The 21,440-nt window shown below is 30.8% G+C and overlaps 1 protein-coding gene across 9 annotated transcripts in view; it reads right to left on the minus strand.

The window, feature by feature from the left end:
• The window catches only part of LOC118195800 (dual specificity tyrosine-phosphorylation-regulated kinase 4-like), a 227,095-nt gene that overhangs the window by 109,163 nt on the left and 96,492 nt on the right, over positions 1-21,440 (minus strand). For 3 of the 9 annotated variants that reach the window (XM_085819185.1, XM_085819184.1, XM_085819183.1), the window contains exon 2: positions 1,036-1,104. The exons of 3 other annotated variants lie outside the window; for them this stretch is intronic. In XM_085819185.1, the coding sequence (XP_085675311.1) occupies positions 1,036-1,104 (69 nt within the window). Of the gene's footprint in view, positions 1-1,035; positions 1,105-15,825; positions 15,849-21,440 lie in introns of those variants that run through there. 3 more of the 9 variants (XM_035367133.2, XM_035367132.2, XM_035367134.2) reach the window with 2 other exon arrangements.

Consider the following 21,440-nt stretch of genomic DNA (forward strand, 5'->3'; position numbering starts at 1 on the left):
ATTCTATAAGTTAGTCATTTAAAAAGTTATTTTACCAAAACTTCTTAATACAAATTTACAGCAAGCATTATTTTATATCATGAGTATCACAAATAAAATAGGTTTGTAACACACTGTAATTGCTCGATTTCAAAAGTTTTGGAGTGATCGAGTAGTTAAACCTGCTGAGCACTGGTATTTCGACCCGGGTTAGAACAGTGGTGTAATCAGATAGCCTACGTGCTTTGCCATCTCCAAAGAACCTTGTCGAAACCAGGTGAACGGTTTGACTGCAAGAATGGTTTTCGTCATGTTTCTCACGTGTAACGTGAATGTGAGTCAGTTTCCCTTACAACATCCTCCACGAATGCAGCCATCTCTTTAGGCAGATAGCCGTCGTGGGCTTACTGATATTCAAATAACCAAATCCAAAATTGTTAGATCTTTTCCATTATAAGATAATTCTATGTATAACAAAATGAATTTACATAAAAATAACAAGAGAAATGTATATATTCTCACTACGCTTAATAAAATAAGAGGTTATACAACTGTACGGTTCAGTAAAACAGGAGTTTGCCCAGATGAACATGTACTACGGAACACATGTACTACGAAAACCCAACTGTGATATCAGAAACCTGGAACTCCTGAGGCAAGGAAAATAATGCAAGGTCAATTTAATCAGTACCTATATACCGCAAAACCTCAAATAATACTAACAATATGGAAAATAGTGTTTGCATGAGAATAATATATCATGTCATTACGTTTAAATGTTTATACACAACAAAAGTTGTTCTATTAAACTTAATATGTTTCACAAACAATAATCAATCAAAAAATGGACTGTATTCCTACACTTTTATTAAATTACACTTGTCAGCGATGCAAAATAATTGATACAAAATAAGCGAGCCATTCTACATGGCTGTCACAAACACAATTCTATCAATCAATTATCTTGTTGCCACACATAAAGTTCAAAACTAAAAGAAGAAAAGCAAAAGGAATTTACGCTGTTTGCAACAATAAAATGAAGCAAACGATACTCACATAAACATCCTGGCCCTCGTTGAAATCCCAGGGGATTTCAACAGTTGGAGCACTTTGAAACTTCTTAGTCTGCAATAAAGATAAACATAAGAAAAAATAATACAAAATATTATATGCGAAGCAGTTCATAGTTTTTTAGTCTGAATAGGAAGAGGACACAATTTCACGACTGGTCGTTTTATGACACCATGACCAGTTTTAATACTAGCAACTCTGACTCTTTGATCTGAGCCCGGATGAACAGCAATTATTCTCCCTAACCTCCATTTAAGAGGCGGAAGGTTGTCTTCTTTGATGAGGACTAAGTCATTGACTTCTAAATTGTTTTGACTTTTTTGCCATTTAGGTCTTTGTTGAAGCTGAGACAGGTATTCTCGACTCCATCTTTTCCAGAAGTGCTGAAAAATAAACTGTCTCACATGCCATCTGTCAATGGGATTGAAGGAACTATAATTTAGGTTTTGTTCAGGTATGGCAGTTAAAGACGTTCCTATTAGGAAATGACCAGGTGTTAATGCAGTTAAATCATTTGGATCAGCCGATGTTGGACACAACGGCCTAGAGTTGAGACAAGCCTCAACCTGCGCTATCAAGGTCTGAAATTCCGGATAGGTCAGCACAGTATCACCAACAGTCCTTTTTAGATGTAATTTCATTGACTTTACTGCCGATTCCCATAGTCCACCAAAATGGGGAGATGATGGCGGGTTGAATATCCATTTTATTTCCTCTAAAGACAAAAATTTGTGAATTTCTTGATTTTGCTTACATTGCAAAAAACATTTTCTGATTTCTTTGTCTGCACCTTTAAAGTTAGTACCGCAGTCACTATAAATCTCAAATGGTTTCCCTCTTCTTGCAATAAATCGTTTCAATGCACTTAAAAATGCCTTTGTTGACAAATCTTCTACCACTTCAAGATGTACTGCCTTGATTATAAAACACACAAATAAGCATACGTAATATTTAAATGATTTTTGTCCACGTCCTGCACGATGTTTAATCATGAACGGTCCAGAAAAATCTATTCCAGTTCGATGAAATGGTCGTGATTGTGTTACTCTAGATTCCGGTAGATCAGCCATTATTTGACTTGCAGTTTTAGCTCTAAGTTTACAACACGTAATACAAGATTTCACTACTTTTCGGATAGCAGATCTAGCAGCTATGATCCAAAATTGCTGTCTAATTAAAGATAGAAGAAGTTCCGGTGCTGCATGCAGATATTTGACATGAAGATGTCTAATTATGATTTCTGTCAGATTGTGTTTTGAAGGTAATAAGATTGGATGTTTTTCATTTTCTGATAGTTGCGCATTTTTCAGTCTTCCTCCTACACGTAACACTTTGTTGTCATCTAAAATTGGACACAAGCTAAGGAGGTTGCTGTTTGTAGGTAAGTCCTTTCCCAACTCCAAACATTGAATTTCTTTAAAAAAGTGAAATCGCTGTATTATTCGGACAATACAGAAAGTTGCAGCTCGAATTTCATTACTAGATAAAAAAGACGTATTTCTTTCTAGATATGCTACTTTAGAATTCGATATGAATCTTAATATCCAAGCAAATATGCGTTGTAACTTTGGAAATGAAGATATATTTGATATAATAGCAAGTTCCTGTACAGGTTCAGAAACTACAAATGAGACTGTTTTACGTGCATCTGGTAATGCCTCTTCATCTATAAGAATATTTTTAGACAAGGCAATCTCACTGCACTTTAACCAAGAAGGACCATTCCACCACAATTGATGAGATAATAGTTCTGCAGGAAATAATCCACGTGAAGCACAATCAGCTGGATTTTCCTTTCCATCAAAATGACTCCAGTTCTCAGGTGGTAAGATGGATTGTATTTCAGAAACTCTATTGGATACGAATACTTGCCATTTTTTAGGATCTGACCTTAGCCATGACAACACGATTTGTGAATCACTCCAAGCTTGCACTAAATCAAAATTTATAACTAATGCAGCTTTTACAGACTGAATCAAGCGTGCCAATAACACTGCTGCACATAATTCCAGTCTTGGAATCGTAATAGATTTTAATGGTGCTACACGAGTTTTAGCTGTTACGAGTTTAACATTAATGTCAGAGTTATTGCAAGTTTTGAAATAAATAACTGCTGCATAACCTCTTTCAGACGCATCACAAAATCCGTGAAGTTCACATCGAAAATAATCAGGTAGCAGAATTTTCCTAGGTATATTTATAGAATTCAAAAGTTTAACTTCTCTACATAGATTTCTCCAATTTCGATCAATCTCTTCTGTTACAGGATCATCCCATGATAACTGTAATTTCCACAATTGCTGAAGGATCATTTTAGCGAGAATTACAAACGGAGCTATCCACCCCAATGGATCGAATAGTTTTGCTACGAATGACAAAATAATTCTTTTAGTCGGAACACTTTGATACTCTATTACACCGACATTACATTTGAATTCATCATTGTCCGGATGCCATTCCAATCCCAGAACCTTCAATGGTTTGTCTTCTATTACACGATCAATATTGTCACTATCTGTGTTTGTTAAGCCAGAGGTTTTTAACAATGACGGTTCACTTGTCGACCATTTGTGAAGCTCAAAGCCACCCTTTTTAGCAGATGTTGCAATTCGTCTATCAATGCAATACCTTCCGAACTATCTTTTACACCAGTTAACATATCATCAACATAAAAATCTCTTAAAACTATATTCTTTGCCTTTGGAAAGTTCAATCCTTCATCAATCGCTAACTGACTCAACACTTTGGTTGCAAGATATGGAGCAGCTGCAGTTCCATATGTAACTGTTTTCAAACGACAAACTTGTATTTGCTTATATGGTCTATCTCTCCATAATATTCTCTGAAAATCTCTATCTTTTTCATGAACCTTTATCTGTCTGTACATCATTTTAATATCAGCTGTTATTGCAATGTTATGAAGTCTAAATCTTAGTAAAATACAAATTAAGTCATCTTGTATTTTTGGTCCTATCATTAGTGTATCATTTAAAGAAACACCTGTGGTTGTTTTAGCGCTCGCATCGAAAACAACTCTCAATTTTGTTGTTAAGCTAGAGTCCTTCAACACAAAGTGATGTGGGATATAATAGTGTTTATTCTCTAATTCATAATCTGTGTCTGGCACTAATTCTATGTGTTCTAGTGAAAAGTACTCTTTCATAAACTGAATATACTGGTTGTAAATTTCTTTCATAGATAACAGCCTCTTCTCCAAGTATTGAAATCTTCTGTACGCCACTTCACGGGAGTCACCTAGAATATCTCTATTATGTTTGAATGGTAATGCAACTGAATAACGACCTGATGTGTCTCTAAAATGCGAGTTTTTAAAATGTTCTTCACAAAGTTTTTCTTCATTTGTTAAAGGTTGTACATTTGGAAACTTTTCTAACTCCCAGAAAGAATTTACTAACTCATCTGTGTTTGTATTCAAATGATTTACATGTACTGGCTCAAAATTTGTAGATTCAAAATTTGTAGTACCCGAAATTATCCATCCCAACCTCGAATTTAGAGCAAATGGTAGATCAGGACCACGTTTGACAATTTCTCCCGTCATTAAATGCAGAAATACATTTACTCCAAATAAAATGTCAACTGGTTGTGACTTGTAAAATAATGGATCAGCTAATTGTAAATCACTGAAGTTATCGAAGATGATTGATGGCAAAGATACATAGGGAATGTTATCTGTCACCTTGTCCAGTACAAACGCTGATGTTGATACACGAATATCACTTTTAAAATGAGAAGTGAATACTAAATCGACTTCCCCATTACTTATAGTATTAAATTCTCCTAAACATGATACAGAAATGGAATTATCTTTCACTCGTAATCCTAATTTCTTCACACAATCCCTTGAAATAAATGATCTCTGAGATCCAGTGTCACATAAACATCTACACTTCACAAATTGTTGCTTAGAATTTTGAACTTTTATTAAAGCAGTACACAATAAAATGTGACTGGTTTGATTATCCTTTGCATTCGAATCATAATGAGAGGCACAAACTGTGGCTGAAACATCCTTAGGACTCGTTAATTCATCTCTTTTAATGATAGATTGCGTAGGCGGAGATATACTGTTTAACTGAGATTTATTCTTTGAATTATTTACAATGTGCAAAATACTGTGATGCTTCTTAAAGCAATGTTGACATGTATTTAAACTCTTGCATTTTTTGAGCAAGTGCATATTAGATAAACAATTAAAACAGTAACGATTAGATTTTACAAAATCTATCCTTTGCTGAACCGATAAATTTAGAAATTTCGAACATTTGGCTAAACTATGATCTTCTTTACAATAACCACAACCCAAAGTAGCAACCAGAACATTATTCTTATTTTGAAACACAGATTTAGGTACCTTATTACTTGTTGATTTGCTATTTTGAAGTGTTCTTGCATAGTTTTTTAGGAATTCAATTAAGTCGTAAGTTTTGGAATTTCATTAGATTTTAACTGACGTTCCCACCATAATTTTGTAGCAGGGTCTAATTTTTGCAAAATTAAATAAGTCATTAAAGTGTCACCAAAATTATCAATGGTTTGATTCAATACTTCTAAAGAACGAATTACTTCATTAATATTGTCAACTAAATTTAAAATAGCAAATGCTGATTCATTTTGAATAGTTGGTAAACTAAAAAAACGTTTAATATATGCAAAAATTTGTTCTCTTTTATTTGAATATCTTTCGTCTAACAGATTCCATGCTATTTCAAAATTACAATCCGAAATTTGAATGGTTTGAATAATGCGATATGCTTCACCTTTCAACGAAGCCTTCAAATACTGCAATTTTTGAGCATTAGATAAATTTGTATTATTTCTTACACAAGCACTGAAAAGATCTTTAAAAGCTATCCATTCTGTAATATTACCACCAAAAGTCGGTAATGTTAACTTGGGTAATTTAATATTGTCAAGAACCTGTTCTGAAATTACACCATTAGAATTATTTTTATTATTTTGATTTTTTAATATTTTTTCACCTTTAAATTTCCACAAATAAATTTTATCTGTGTACTCCTGAACATTATCTATTTCGTTTTCTAATTCTTTAGTATCTGTAATTAAACTTTCGATTTCAGAATCAAGCTTCCTTAACTCAGTTTCTTTTTGTTTCAATAATTCGACACATTCCTCTAGTTCTATTAAATTAATTTCATCTGCAGTTAAAATAGTTTCAATTTTCTTTACATAATTAGTAACACTCCTGCGTAAGACCGCTCTTTTTGTTTTAAAAGTTATAAGTTCACTCATAATTGATCAATTCAAAAACAGAAATTGTTCTTAAATCACTTAACACTATTATTAAAATGAAATCGAATTCTATGCTGTATTACAACATTGTTCTTAAAATTTAACAACAAATTAAACGAATTTTTGTTCAAAATCCACTTACCTCACAAAGTGGATAATTTTCACAAACCATATGCATATTTGTGTTGTTAGAATACACATAGAACAGTCACTATCTTCACTAGCTCTCCGGCTAGACTTTTGACCAACAATATATTCTTAAACTTAATATGTTTCACAAACAATAATCAATCAAAAAATGGACTGTATTCCTACACTTTTATTAAATTACACTTGTCAGCGATGCAAAATAATTGATACAAAATAAGCGAGCCATTCTACATGGCTGTCACAAACACAATTCTATCAATCAATTATCTTGTTGCCACACATAAAGTTCAAAACTAAAAGAAGAAAAGCAAAAGGAATTTACGCTGTTTGCAACAATAAAATGAAGCAAACGATACTCACATAAACAAAAGTAATATATTCAATTAGGATATGCGATAAAGAAACAATCTGAGATCGAATTAAGTGTAATTAAACGAAGAGTGATCAAGTTGGAAAGTATTAGGGTATCAAATTATGCTTCGCGCAAAACAAATAATGCAGACTTAAGTTTCTGGTACTTCACTCACTTCTTCCTATCTACAGGTAGATGTGTGCGATTTCCCTGTTGACCCTTTTAAAATTAAATATGTCACTCTCATCTGTTATAGTAACGCTGTTCTTGCTTTAAAAGTGAATATTGTTGACAAAAAGATTTTAGAATGTTTCTTTATTTATTAAATTAACTAAGCTAAGACAGATATTTGCTATGTTTAAAACAATTGCCCCGGTCGAAATGACTGGATGACAAAAGTATGTTTTCTTATTGGAAGCATCAGTGTTGCGTATTGTCCTATAACTGAAAAGATCCAAATCTTTAATTCTATTTCTCCTGCATACATACTGTCATGTACACCTTGCACAAAAAAAAAAAAAAAAAAAAAGTACAGTTCTATATCTCCCGCGTTCTACTGGGACGATCGACGAAATTTAACTTTTATGACTCGCAAGCCTGATTTAGTATATATATTAGATTTATACAAAGTATTTTTCTTTTCTAGCATAGGTATTTTGACATTAAAATGGGACTTTTCCTGAAATGACATACCTATGTTTCTCCCTACGTCGATTCTACGACTCTAATTATGCCAAACTGCCAAGTTTTGTAAAAATCGCAAGAATAGTTTTTAAAACATTAGGTCTCAAAATTTTAGCTCCTCAATGCTACTTGAATATGGTATATAATTATTAATATATATCTCTTTTTTATTAAACTTAATACAGATTTTCTTTTCTCACAGTTCAAAATTTAAAGTCGATTCAAATAAATCCAGCAGCTCTTTTCTGATTTGCTTTTAAAATATCTATTTTTTTAGTAATTTTTAGAAATTTTTTAAAAACATTTTGAATGATAAGCTATGAGAATTATGCCATCACCTTAAAGTATGTGTATTTATACGCGTACGTGCAAAAACGAGAATTTTTTATTCAAAATTTCCGAAGATATGCGCCAATTTAAATATTGGCCCGTTTTAAAATTTGGCATATTTGTTGTAAGCGATAATAACACCAAATACAGTTTACGCACTTTGTTAAAATTATTCGAAACAATGAATGATACACCTTTTATTCTTCTCATGCACAGTGAAAGGGAAAGGAAAATTGGGTACTATAAATTAAGAATTCCGCCATGAGAATTATTCTTGGAGCAAAGTGCGCCAAAACGAATTAAAAAATTTCTCGGTCTTATCACATTTTAGAAAATTTAGTATTTAGGCATAATTTGAGCCTCAGAATAGAAATATAGAAGAAAAGTTGTATGTCATTTCAGAAGAACGTGTCTTTCGCTAACATATGCCGCAAAATAACGCACTGTGTCCACAAAAGATTTTATTCGTCCTTTAACTGCTTTAAATAAGGAAAATATTCATGTTATGGATTTTAAATTTCAAAAATCAATTTTGTAAAAATTACGAAACCTAATTTTATATGTCCTCTATTACCTACAGTTATATTTAGCAGAAGTTTATAATTATTCTAAAAAAGGAAACATAAACGCTTTTATACCCGTGAGATAAAAACTGAATTCAACATTTAACTTTAAAGTCTGAGATCCCGTTCAGGAGTTGTACATAGATAGAAAAGCATTTGCTGTTGAGTAGTCGTTAACAGATTAAGTGTGTGGGGATTCTTTTAATTTATATTTTAAAGCAACTTTCTTTTGATTCTCGTTTTCAACTTACGCTTTCTTGGCAGAATGTTAATAAGCTAGCGTTTCTTGGCAGAATGTTATTAAGCTAGCGCGCGTTTATTCAAATAAGGTAGAAAGAAGAAGTATTTCAGGAAGGTTTTGGAAGGTGATTTTAGAGCGTGTTATGCCTGGCCACATTGCTATCTTGAATTACTAGCGATTATATTTATATGGCGTTGAGCCCTTCTAGCCATTAGGCTTGTTTACGTCAACTTTTACGAATCAGAATCTTCCTACGCGTTAAATTTTCTGTGGACCATTAGGTTAACCTTATTACATTTAATTTTAAGTTCATCATTACCTTTTTGAGTTAAGCGAAAAGTGTTGGCTTCTATGAGAACAAGTCGGTGCCATCTGCAATTATATTGAGTTAATAAAGGGTTCTTTACATCCTTTTCTGAACTTTGTCGTATTTAAGGCCTGAGGATAATTCTTCACATAGTCTTCTAGTGTCTCGTTAGTTTATGATAGCAAAGAGAACGAAACGCTATAAGTAATGAGTACTGTTATGCAGACTGTCGTGAAACTTACTGATCAATGCAATTTTATCTTCGAAAAGAAAATCTTTTTCACGGAATTTTATAAAACTCAGTTTCTAGAAGACGGTGGCAGGCTTAAGTGTTATTTATTACATAGCCAATTCGTAATGTTATTAACATAAATAAAAAATAAAAAAATTCATATGATTATTAAGTTGTAATACGTAAGTAACAAAACTGAATCAGAATATTAATGAATTATTTTTCACATTTAAAAAACGTGAAAATACTCCCGACCTACCAATTGTCCCACAATTACGAATTAAAAAATGTCGCGCGCTAATAAATCATGAAAGTAATAATTATTATAACAATAATAAATCGCAAAAATAATAATCATACAAATCATGAAAATGACAAATTATAGTAAGTCATGAATGGCCGTAAAGGAACAAAGAAACTTAAAACTATTCTAAATTATATTTAATCGACTCGTCAAGGCAAGCTGAAAAAGATGACAAAAATTGCAAATTTTGAAATTAAATAACTCGGTCAACTTATATCGCATGGGAATCAAATGTTGTGTGTTTTATTTTTTATGACGTGTATAAGCTTTTGCTGAACATAATGCTAAAGAATGGGAGACAGGATAAAAAATAGTTTCATATTTTTACAAAAATAATCTGCCAAAATATGAATATTTAAAATAGCTTTGTAAATTAATGTCTACGACTTTATAAGTTAATGTCTACGACTAATAAATGCAAAACTAAACGCTATGTAAGAGCTTTTGCGGACAGGATGTACACATAAACAATCTAGTAAGACATCATGAATATTATACCTATGACTTTTGAAGGTGATTTCACGTATTTCTGCAGAATTGCCTAAAAATGCAGACTTTTCTAGTCTTTCTAGAATTTCTAGGCAGAATTGCCTAGAAACACACTGAGTTGATTTTCAGTTTCTGAAATAATTAAACCACTTGTAGATTTCTGGCAAAAATCATTTGCGTTATAAAACGTCTAGAAATACTTTATTGTCGTATATTCTTATGTCACTGGGCAATTTCCAAGCAGAAAATACTACTACTACTTCCGAGCAAACAATACTTTATGATTAATTTATTATTTTTCAAAACCTTAGAAATTTCTATATCATTTTTATCAAATTTGAATAACATTTAGTGCACATATGCTGTTTTCATATCACCGATTTCACATAATAAAACGTCGTAAAATACACGAAAAACGGCGTTAGAAAAACATTCAAACAAAAAAGTGTTTTCTAAGATGGATTTGACACCGCAGTCATACTTTCGAGTGTGCGCAGCGTCTTTTGGCTGAGTAAATAAGACATAAAAGTAGCTGGAGAGGTTTTCATACTTAAGAATTTTTGGATAGCTTCATGCGTAGCGATCCTATTTTTCTTGTATCATCTATTGCATTTTGTGCGTCATTTTGTTTCCTTCTTTTTTTATTTAGATATTTTGCTGCTCAAACACATACATATAATTTCTGATGTTAACAATAAAATAAATATGCACATAAGTTTTTATACTACACAAAGTTTCAATTTTTTTCGACGGAAAGCTCTTTATTTAAAAATATAATGCAAAGATAATATTATTTGATCCAAATCCTGAATTATATCAGTAGTTTATAAATTACTATAACTGCAGTACTTACAAATTGTATTAAGTTTATAAATTGTAAAAGAAAAATTGCTAGCTGAAAACTTCAAATTACAGTGAAGCACCAGAAAAGTTTACCATTAAGTTTTAAAAAATTAACAAAAACAAATTTAAAACGAGAGTGGTAATCCGAATATCTCATTATTATTTAATATTTCAAAGAGATTATGATTAAAGTTTCAAAATGTTACGAAATGTGCAAAATATTAAAAAATGTTAAAACAGCAAGAGTGAAATGCTGATTTTGGCATGTAAATTTCAATTTAACACATAAAACACTTTTATACTGAGCAGTTATGACAAGGCTATCAGTTAAGAACTATATCCACAAAAAATTAGAGACACGGAACTTAAAACTTTCTGTTTGAAATACGTTATTCAAAATGGCAGCACACAAACGATAGAAAAAATTGCTGTGGTATTTTTTCATCTTAAATTAATACAACAATGAGATTTCTGCGTTTATTTAATAAAGAAAAGACTTAATTTTCCGAGACACATTTGTGTGTTTGTTTCACTGGATTGTTTACGGAAGAGGTCTGCAATAAATATTTCCCTCAAATGCCAACACTTTCTATTTCACTTTTTCATCAAATCAGCGAATTGAAAACTGTAAACACTTTAGATCCACGAAAGGAAAACAATAAACACTTCCAAACGTTTATTGTTATCAGTCTGAGGCATTTCTGTTTCGAGCATATTATTAAACACCTCTTCTTCGGGATATATTATAAAATATTATGTAATTTACTGTGAAAATGACTTTATGGTACATCACTTATTCACACACTATTTCGAACAGTACAGTTCTATTCATTTTGTTTTGTTATTCAAAAAATATAGCAGTGAAATAAGTGAATTCTCTCAATCTCCTAACCCGCACAGATGACATTAATTATTTACAGTTTTAAAATAAAGAGACGGAGCTGATGTGTTTCCAGTTCAAGCATCACAGAGATCTCGCTTTCAGAGTCGATTTTCTCAGTTATCGACAACTAAAGCTATTTTCGGCCTGGGCGTTAGGAACATTTGTAACTAGAAATGTTGATTTTCCACATCCGAAACCAGTCCAAATTTAGCGTGTCTGTGGAAAGATGAAAAACCTCTTACTACATAGAAAGGATAAAAAGAAAGGCAGATAAAAATTGTGAAAGGAAAGATGGCGGCTTTCTGGCAGAAGTTTGTCCGTTGGAAAAGAGCAGCATTTCTGTTTTGAGTGGAAATAATGATTTTCTTCTGCTGAACGTTGTTCTAAAATTAGAAAAGAAGTATCCTCGTGGTGTGCCCGCGCGAGCAACTACGGAGCTGGTAGCTCTTTGTGTGGGTTTTTTTCTTTCTTTTCCTTTTATTTACTTTTTAGAGGGGGAGGGCAGAGGCAGTTTATTTAGAAGCAATTGACTACTAAGCTTCGAAGAAAAGATGAGAAAAATAAGGAAATTATTTAAAACAGTATAAGAACTAATTAAATAGGCAGACCATTTTACTCTTGATTTTTTTTAAATTTGCATTATGTAACAAATTATTATTTAACAAAAAATAATCATAAAAATATTTTTAATTTTTTTTTATTTCAAAATGTTTATTTATAGTTTCAAATTTAAAAATCTTTCACCTAATAAATTTTCCAAATTTATGGAATAGAATTTTAAATACAATAAAATTTCAGTTATCAAGAACTCAAATATCCGAACCAAATTATCGAATCACTTGGTTATCATAAGCTCATAAGCTAAACATCAAAATTTTTATGTGTTTTTAATTTTCATTAAATTTTAATTAATATCGTAATTTAATTTATGAGTTTTAAATTTTTCATTTAATGATACATATTTTATCATACATATTAATTTAATGATTAATAAGTTCATGAATCGAGCACTAAATTCCATTTGTATTTTTCGGCACCAATAAACACACAACTTCAATTCCATATAAATGCATAGTTATTGAGAAAGCGATATATATCTATAGTAAAGGATATCAATAAAAAATACTTAGTAGCTAAACTTCTCATATTACAAACTTAACTAAGTTAACTAACTAAACTGAATAATAACAGTAATAGGAGGAAAGGTCTTCCATTTTACGTTTCATCACACAGTCACGTGACAGTCTCTTACGGGCAGCTTGACATTGGTTTATATTTTCAATGCAAACATTATGCATTTCATAATAATACTAGGCAAAATATCAAACAATTAAATTACTTTGTATAAATAAAAAAATTAGTTGAATAGGAATGTATTTTGAGTTCGGTTTTATTCAAATAATTTTAGAACTTTTAGTGTAATAATAATGGAAATAAGATTCTATGATTATTCTATGATTAGTGTTAATGCCTACGTAAATGAATACATCCTTCCATTTTAGTTCAAAGAGGTTTAGATTTATGTTACCGCAAATAAAAAGCAATTTTACGTTTTCATTTTGAAAGAGTTTTTTTATATTTTCTGTTACGAAAATAAAACATGTTAATTTTTTTAAACTGTACAAGACTAGACATATAACCAGAGTAAGTTTTGATCAGTCAAATACCGTTTTTTGCTAAAGAATTATTCGATTATATTACGTAGTGGATGTTTAGTATGAGAAGATTTGTTTAGATAATTATCTTTTATAGGTGAAAATATTAGGTATTAAAAATAATCTATGGATTTCACTTCTTATAACAATGATAATTTATACATAAATGCATATATATGCATATATATATATATATATATATATATTATATATATATATATATATATTATATATATATATATATTACAACATTATATATATATATATATATAATGTTGTATGATCTTAAATCCATTTAGTGCGAATACAAGTTATTCTTACTTTTCGTCTTTACTCGAGTTATAAGGTAAAGCCAAACCGGCAATTCTAGTCAGGCCAAATATTTCCGCGAATAGAAGGGATTACGAACCAATGCTGATAATGAAATGTTGTATGATCTTAAATCCATTTAGTGCGAATACAAGTTATTCTTACTTTTCGTCTTTACTCGAGTTATAAGGTAAAGCCAAACCGGCAATTCTAGTCAGGCCAAATATTTCCGCGAATAGAAGGGATTACGAACCAATGCTGATAATGAAATTTTTAGCAGAATAACTAGATATTTATTTAAGGGGTTAGTACACTTTTAAAATGTTCAAAAAACGGAATTTTCGAATTTTATTTTATTGAACAAAGTATTTTATTCTGAATAAATTTATGCCATTCTTCTATTTCTCAAGTTAATAGAGAAATATTAACTTCACTTCATGATTTTTGATTGAAATGCCTATGCTTTTTCTAACATAATTTTAAATATTTTTAAAGATTTATCAGAATCCAATTTACTTTACGAGTGCTCAAGAAATCCTTTAATCTAGTTCATGGAAGTTTTGTACTAAAACAAGCAGATTACGTAAAATAATTGCGGATATAACAGCAAATGAAGCAGTGAACACATTGACAATAATTGAATGAACAGTGAATGACATTTAATGATAGAAGAAAGGGAATACTGCAAATCATATAAATTCGGATTTTACGGAAGGACAACATTATTTAGAAAATAATGTGAAATTTGCAAAGAGGAATCGAAGCTGAAAAAAAAAAAAAAAAAAATGCTACAGAATTTGATTTGGCCATTCGAAGATGCAGACATTTACACATTCCAAAACAAGAAACTATAATAAAAGAGTTATACATGAAAGTAGAAAAATTGTAAACTGTAATAAAAATTTATTATATTTCCATGCAAGCGTTTTATAGAAATTTATGTAAATCTTACTATATTATATAAAATTTTAATAATTCATTTGAAAATTTTCTCATAAGTATTATGGCGAGTGATTTTTGTAGCTATTATTCATGTGAGTACTGTATGTCTTATGTAAACACTTAATCATCTGTGTTGCTGTTGTTGTTACTACTTAAGGGTCAGCACAAGCCCACCGCATTCACCGTGGCAAAGAGTCAAAGGCGCCTGTCGTTGAGATGAGCCTTGAGCACTATATACTCGTAGGTGCCAGCCGACCTTTAGCTCACTTTCTCCCCCAGTTTTGATGAACATACCCCGGAGGGATTAGTTCGAAGGTCTCGCACGCCCTTTTCGTCAACCACCAAGTCTCGAGAGGCCTTACGGCTCGCCGCATAGACACTATTTACAAACATTCAAGCATTCTAAGGAATTCGAACCCGGACCCTTCGGCACGGGAATGACAGTCATTAACCACTACCCCGGCTAAGCGTCAATCACCTGTGTTGTTCGGTAGAAAGTGTTACTTTACATTAACCACCTTAAATATAATCAGATACTGTTTTTAAGTGTTGAATTATCACGCAGAAATTGATTTTTTTATTATTAAATTGAAATTATTACTTCAAAAGAGAAATTTTAACTAAAACTAAGTTTTTCTGAAAATATTGTTTTTCAGATATGAGAGATATGAGTATGATATCTAGAAAACTGGCAAGATACAGCCTAATAATTTACGGTGTCACATAAATGTCAGGGTAATAATTTAAATGAACTATTATGGAGATATGTTTAATGAAAAGCGTTTTTCAATACATTTAATTGCAAAAAATTAAATGACATTTTTTTAAATAAAGGCTTAGTTACTTTTAAAAAAACTGAACTACTTAAAAGGCAGATCAATAATGAGATAAATAATGATATTAAAATTGACATAAGGTATTTTATGCGCAAAGTAGTAGAATAATTTGAGACTTGCACTGTTAGAGGTTGAAATTTTTTTTTAATTTTAAGATTTTATATTAAACCTAATTAACATTTTCCCATGTATATCAATGCCACTAATAACCCTGAAAAATTCTGAATCTAGATGCAATAATTATTTGCCAAAAAATTTGTATGTTATATGTTTCGCATTTTGAGTTGTCCTCTTGTTTCGGCGGATTTAAGTTATAAAAAAGCATGTCATTTACTTGAATTTAAACGAAAAATCTATTTCAGAGAAATAAATATTGATTACCAGCATCAATTAATTGAACTCAACAATGGTTTGTATTTGCTTCCAGAAGCGTCCATCCATCTTTTTCGTGCTGTGCTGTGATCCTTATTCGTCTCGGGAAAGTGATAAAGAGCTTTATCTTGGAAGTCTCCCAGGTTCCATTTGTTCTGCACGTGACTTCAAGCTACTTCTATAGGTGTTTATTTCCCTCGCTTAAATATTTAAACTATTTAGTTCGTACTCGATGCCTTCCTCATCTGCTTTATGATCAAGTTTTACGCAGCCTTTGACTGCTTTAAAAATTTCATTTCTTTGATTTGAATTTCAGTTTGGCATTATTAATTCAGTTTGAGTTTTTTAAATAAATTGTGAATAGATTTTATTTGTAATTTGTTTAAATGAGGTAAAAAGAAGAAAAATATAAGATTTTTGAAGATTAGCACTTTAAGTTCCTGAAACGTCACTGTCAAGATTTTATTGAATAACTTCTTTTTCAATATAAAGTTTTAAATTGCTGCAAAAATTGCATTTTGATTTTCTTTTCTTTTCTTTTTTTTTTTTTTTTTTTTTACGAATTAAAGTTTTTTTGTTTGTTTGTTAAAGTACTTTCTTTTAATAATGCACCACAAATTTTCAGTACCTCTAGCTTCGGGTATACTGCAGGAATAACTTTTTATTTAGGTGCAAAATTTATTTTCCCTTTGGCTATTTCGTTAATAATGTCTTCTATGTACTATAAATAACCCCGATCAAAGCCTAATGTCTTCATTTTTTAATTTTAAAGATGTTGTTTGATAAAAGGAATCAAACTTTTTAATGTACTAATTTAAAATAATTTAAAATATTTGAAGTCATGGGGTCTTCCTTGCACAGCGCATTCAATTATACACATTTTTCGCTGCATTTCATTTAAACTGATATCCTCTAGTTTCATCAGAGATATATTTCTCATTCAGTAATTCATTTCTTACTTTGCGGCAAAAATACATAAAAACTCAAATCTTCATTAAAAACTGCAAAATACAGAAAAAATAAAACAACAAATATATCTAAAAAAACAATTTTTACAATTAAAATTAGAGTTTCAAAGAAAAATAAGCAAATTAAGTCAGCGGGTAGGAAGACAGATATTTCGGTGCACAAAATTGAAAGTACTTTTTGCGCCACTAGGAAAAAAGGCATTCAAGCTGGTGCAGAAACTAACTTAATTCAAATACACACAAATGGCCACCTCACTAGGCTTATCAACATTTAACCCTTTAACAGTTTGACCCGTATTTTCTCGTTCTTTTATGCAGGTCTCTTAACGGTTCGTTACGGATTATTGTTAGTTTAAATGTACCCTCGAAAACGGATCTACCCGTGTTTTTGTAATAGTGAAAAAATACGCCAAAAACGACTAACCCGTATTTATGTACGTCTTCCAACCCCCATTGCCTAAGGTGACAAGGGTCCACGCACCCCCGACGACAATGGGTAATGGCTGTCATTAGCGCGGGGAGAAGTCTTGATGTATTGAGATAAAGGCCTTACGCTGACTCTAAGGAAACAAATTTATTACCAGTTATAAAGTGAATGTATATATAAAAGGAATTAATAATTTCGGTTTTGGAACAATTATTGAATAAAATAAACAAGTTTTTATAAAATAAACTTTTATTTATGAATCATAAAATTATTAATGAATTAAAATGAGAAAAATAATGTATTATATAATTTATTGAGATCATGTGATTAAATGATTCTCTTTAAAAAAATTCTACAAATTTATATCACGAATAATAAAAAACGTGCAGCTCTCTTGATAAATTTATAAATCTTATACTTTTGACAATGCGATTCGATTATTTGATTTCGTAATTTAAGAATCTATTATTCTTGTTATAAAACTGTACAGGAATTTTTCAAAGGGGCTCTTATTCCCATTAATTTGTACGACAAATTTTTTTTTCTCCTTTTGGTTGTCTTTTACTTCCAAAATTCCTCTTACCGCATAAAAGTATAAAGTTTTAAAAATTCGCCCAAAATCAGAAATTATATTAATTTTATGCAAATTTTATTTCAAAAGCTATTTTACGCTCTGTAAAGTGATGCAAACTTAAAAGCTGTGAGATTTTTAGTTTATTCTTTAAATGGAAATATGCGCAAAACTTTTTTTCAACATTAAATTTTAAAACCTCTAAATCGAATTTTATAAAACTCGGTTTACCTTCGAGAAATAGTCTAAATATCGATGACGAGCATCTGATCATAGCGACAAACACCGTGATTGAAATGCATACAATTTTTTAAACAAACTTGCCGACTCTTAAATATTATATTTTTAAACATTTTGGAAAGTTCAGTAAATGCTGATATCAAATAACCGTCATTTTTATAACATTCTTGGTATTATAAAGCATGTATGTGACATTCATACGCGATTCCCGACAGTTATGTTCATTTATCAAAGTGGCTGCTTTTGCGACAAACATAATTATATATTGTGATGCTCATTCTATATCCTCCACTATCTATCACACTCATTATCGATATTTAATTATGTTCTATATCTATACAGAAATATTGGTAAGACTGAGAGAGGTCAACAAAATTTTCGCAAATATTTAATTATTTGAGTTACATAATTACTTATACTAGCTCAGAGAATTTTGAGTCATTTTGTAAAAATAACCTTTTCTTTAAAATTCCTTTTTCGCCTCCTCTTACGCTTAATGACTTTATTCTGATGACTGGAAGGTTATGAAAACTAAAAGCTGAGTATATAATTACAGATCTCACTAATAAATACTTTACAAATACAACTCTTCATATTTCAGCAGAAGTTTTTGAAAACACCTTTATATAGATTTTTGTAGAAATCGACAAAGTTTAATGCCAATTAAAAATTTTTTTTCTTCCCCTAATTTTCAGCTGCTTATGAACGTATTAAAAAAAAACTTTCCCGCTCAAAATTTTAACTATTTTAAAATATTCGTAATCGCACTCGATTTGATGTTTACAGTTTTTTTCCCTGCAATTTCTCTAAAAAAAAAGAATTATAATTGTATTTAATAAAGAAAATTTAATGGATTTAGAATCTGCGCAAGAGGACTGAAACTATCATGGAGGGAATTTCTAAGGGGAACTAGATCTCATCCACACTGAACGTAGAAAAACCCTGGAAAACGTTCATAGAACAAGCGTGTTCGTCAGGATTTAAACCCATGTCGAATTACCAGTATTCAGCGGTTTTAACGGGTGGCCACTGGAACCCCCCCCCCAGCCGGATTTAAAAATCTTGTTTAGAAAAATTTCATCTTGATTTAGAGTGATAGGTATCGTAGTTTGAAGGCTAGGATTATTTGAATACAGCAAAACACACGAGGACTATCTGCTAAGGAGAAAGATGCCTTCATAGAGGACTTTCTAACGAATAGCTCATACTCATGTTATACATGGAAAAATATCACACATCCATCGCATTCGTTCGTCTGAGTTTGAATCCAAATCGAACAACTAATATTTAGCGGTCTTATCGGCCACTGATATGGCTGTAGTATAACCAGACTTATTATTAAGTATTATTAGATATGTATTACTAGACTGTGTGGCATCTAAATTAAGAAATTAAAAAAAACTCTTCTGAGGTAATCTTCAACCCAAGTTAAGTTTTTTTTAAAGCTAATGAGTAATATAATTATGAAAGAGTTCACGTCATTTGTGTCATTTTCCGTTTGTTAGGTAAAATTAGTGTGGTTTTTTCAATCAACGATTATTTAAACCTGCTACAAGAAAAAAAATACATGAAAATTTTCCTTTAAAATATCAGGAATTATTGAAAAAACATTTTTGTAATTTATAAACGAGGAAACATATTTAACCAGACTTTATATGTGTGAAAAAAATAATGAATTATGATCTCTAGTGGAGATCTTTGTAATTATATTTCAAATTCCAAAATCAAAGTGAGAAATCTAGTCGCTGAAACAACACAACACTATCAATTCTTGTAGGCTTCTATTTTCAGCGAAGGAATAGATCAGCTGCATGGAATTTTCATGGTTTTTCCTATATGTAAACCTAAATGCATGTAAGTTTTCCTTAGAAAGTTCGCCGGAAGTGAAATATTTCTTAGAAGATAGATATCGCGTGCTTTAGTAAAGTTAGTAAATCTAAATACAGGATCGACAGTAATATGTTTGGGACCCTATTCTAAAAATTAAAAGTAGCGAAAAGCACCCTACATCGTCCCCTTTTACTTACTTTTATACTTTTATCTAAGAATTATATATTGCATCCATAAAAATTTCTCTAAATTAATGTTATTTGGATCTGCAAACCATTTTATGCTAAAATACATCTTCCCAGATGGTCGCTTTTACTCACTGGGAGTCGATGCTTCTTGAAGATACCGATTCATGAGTGAAAAATCATTTTATTGCTTTTTGGGTTTGCCCTAATCGTTTACAGAAAGGCCGAACCTTCGGGAGAAAACAGCCTATCTATTCGTGTTAATCCGTCAGTTAAGAGATACAGCACTGAATGGAGGAAAATACATTTTTTTATTGTTTTTATTTGTAGAAATCTTGACTTTCCTTTTCTCTCAAAATTCAAGCAATACGAAATTTACTAGAAAAGATATACTCTCTAAGGTATAAAACTTTTGTGTAACGAAATTATAAAATGCGGTATATATATATATATGTTGAATGATCTAAAATTCATTTAGCTCGAAAAGAAGTTTTTCTAATACTTGCGCAAAGTAAGATAATAATAATTTGTTTACTAAAGAAATATTGATTATATTATCTCCTAATATAATTTTACTAGAAGTATCAAAAAAGAGGGAACCCATATGCAGGAAGTTTAATTCCGAAAATTGTGTTTTAATGTAACTTGAACGTAAATTATGTAAAAAACGTTTTACGGGGTTGTTTCACCTATCAACATACTGTAATGGAAAAATGATACCAGAAAAAGTAAATTTGAAAAATTTGCGAAAGGCGGAATAATAGGCGGACCTTTGATTTTTTCGAAGCAACAAATGCGAAAATTCAACAGTGCTGTCATTATTCTTCTACCAACAAAGTCTTCCAAATTCTAATTGGAAGAACATCCATTTGTAGCAAAATAGGGAGAATAGCATAATTCCTTATTTTTTCCCTCTTATAGGGCGAAAGAGAAGAAGCACGAGAATCTGTCGGCCTAATTCATGTGTTCACGAATTATCGTCTATCACGTTTCCATACATTCCGTTTTTCTGAGGAGAAAATACGAAAACTCCTCTATGCTCTCGCACGGATACGAACCGCAGACCTTCCGACTGCTAGTCCACTATCACTTACATCACAAGAGCCCTCAAAAAAGAATGAGATACTTTCTTATAATATATACGGATATACAAACTGATGATTCTAAAATTTTATTATCATAAGACTGGAAAAATTCAGGATTTAATTCATTTTTATACATTTTAAAATAAATTCAATTTTTCAGAAAGTTAAGATAAAATATTTATTAGAATGTCAAATTTAAGCATTTCAATTATTTATATAATAAAGGATAAACTTTATATTTATAAAGAAAAATTGTTAATAATATCCCTCTGATTTTAGAAAGAAATTTATTTCAAGTGATATGTTTAGCTTAAAAAT

The sequence above is a fragment of the Stegodyphus dumicola genome, chromosome 6 (genome assembly GCF_044657685.1).
Source record: "Stegodyphus dumicola isolate Sdum_Otavi_A_Nest chromosome 6, ASM4465768v1".
NCBI lineage: Eukaryota > Metazoa > Arthropoda > Arachnida > Araneae > Eresidae > Stegodyphus > Stegodyphus dumicola.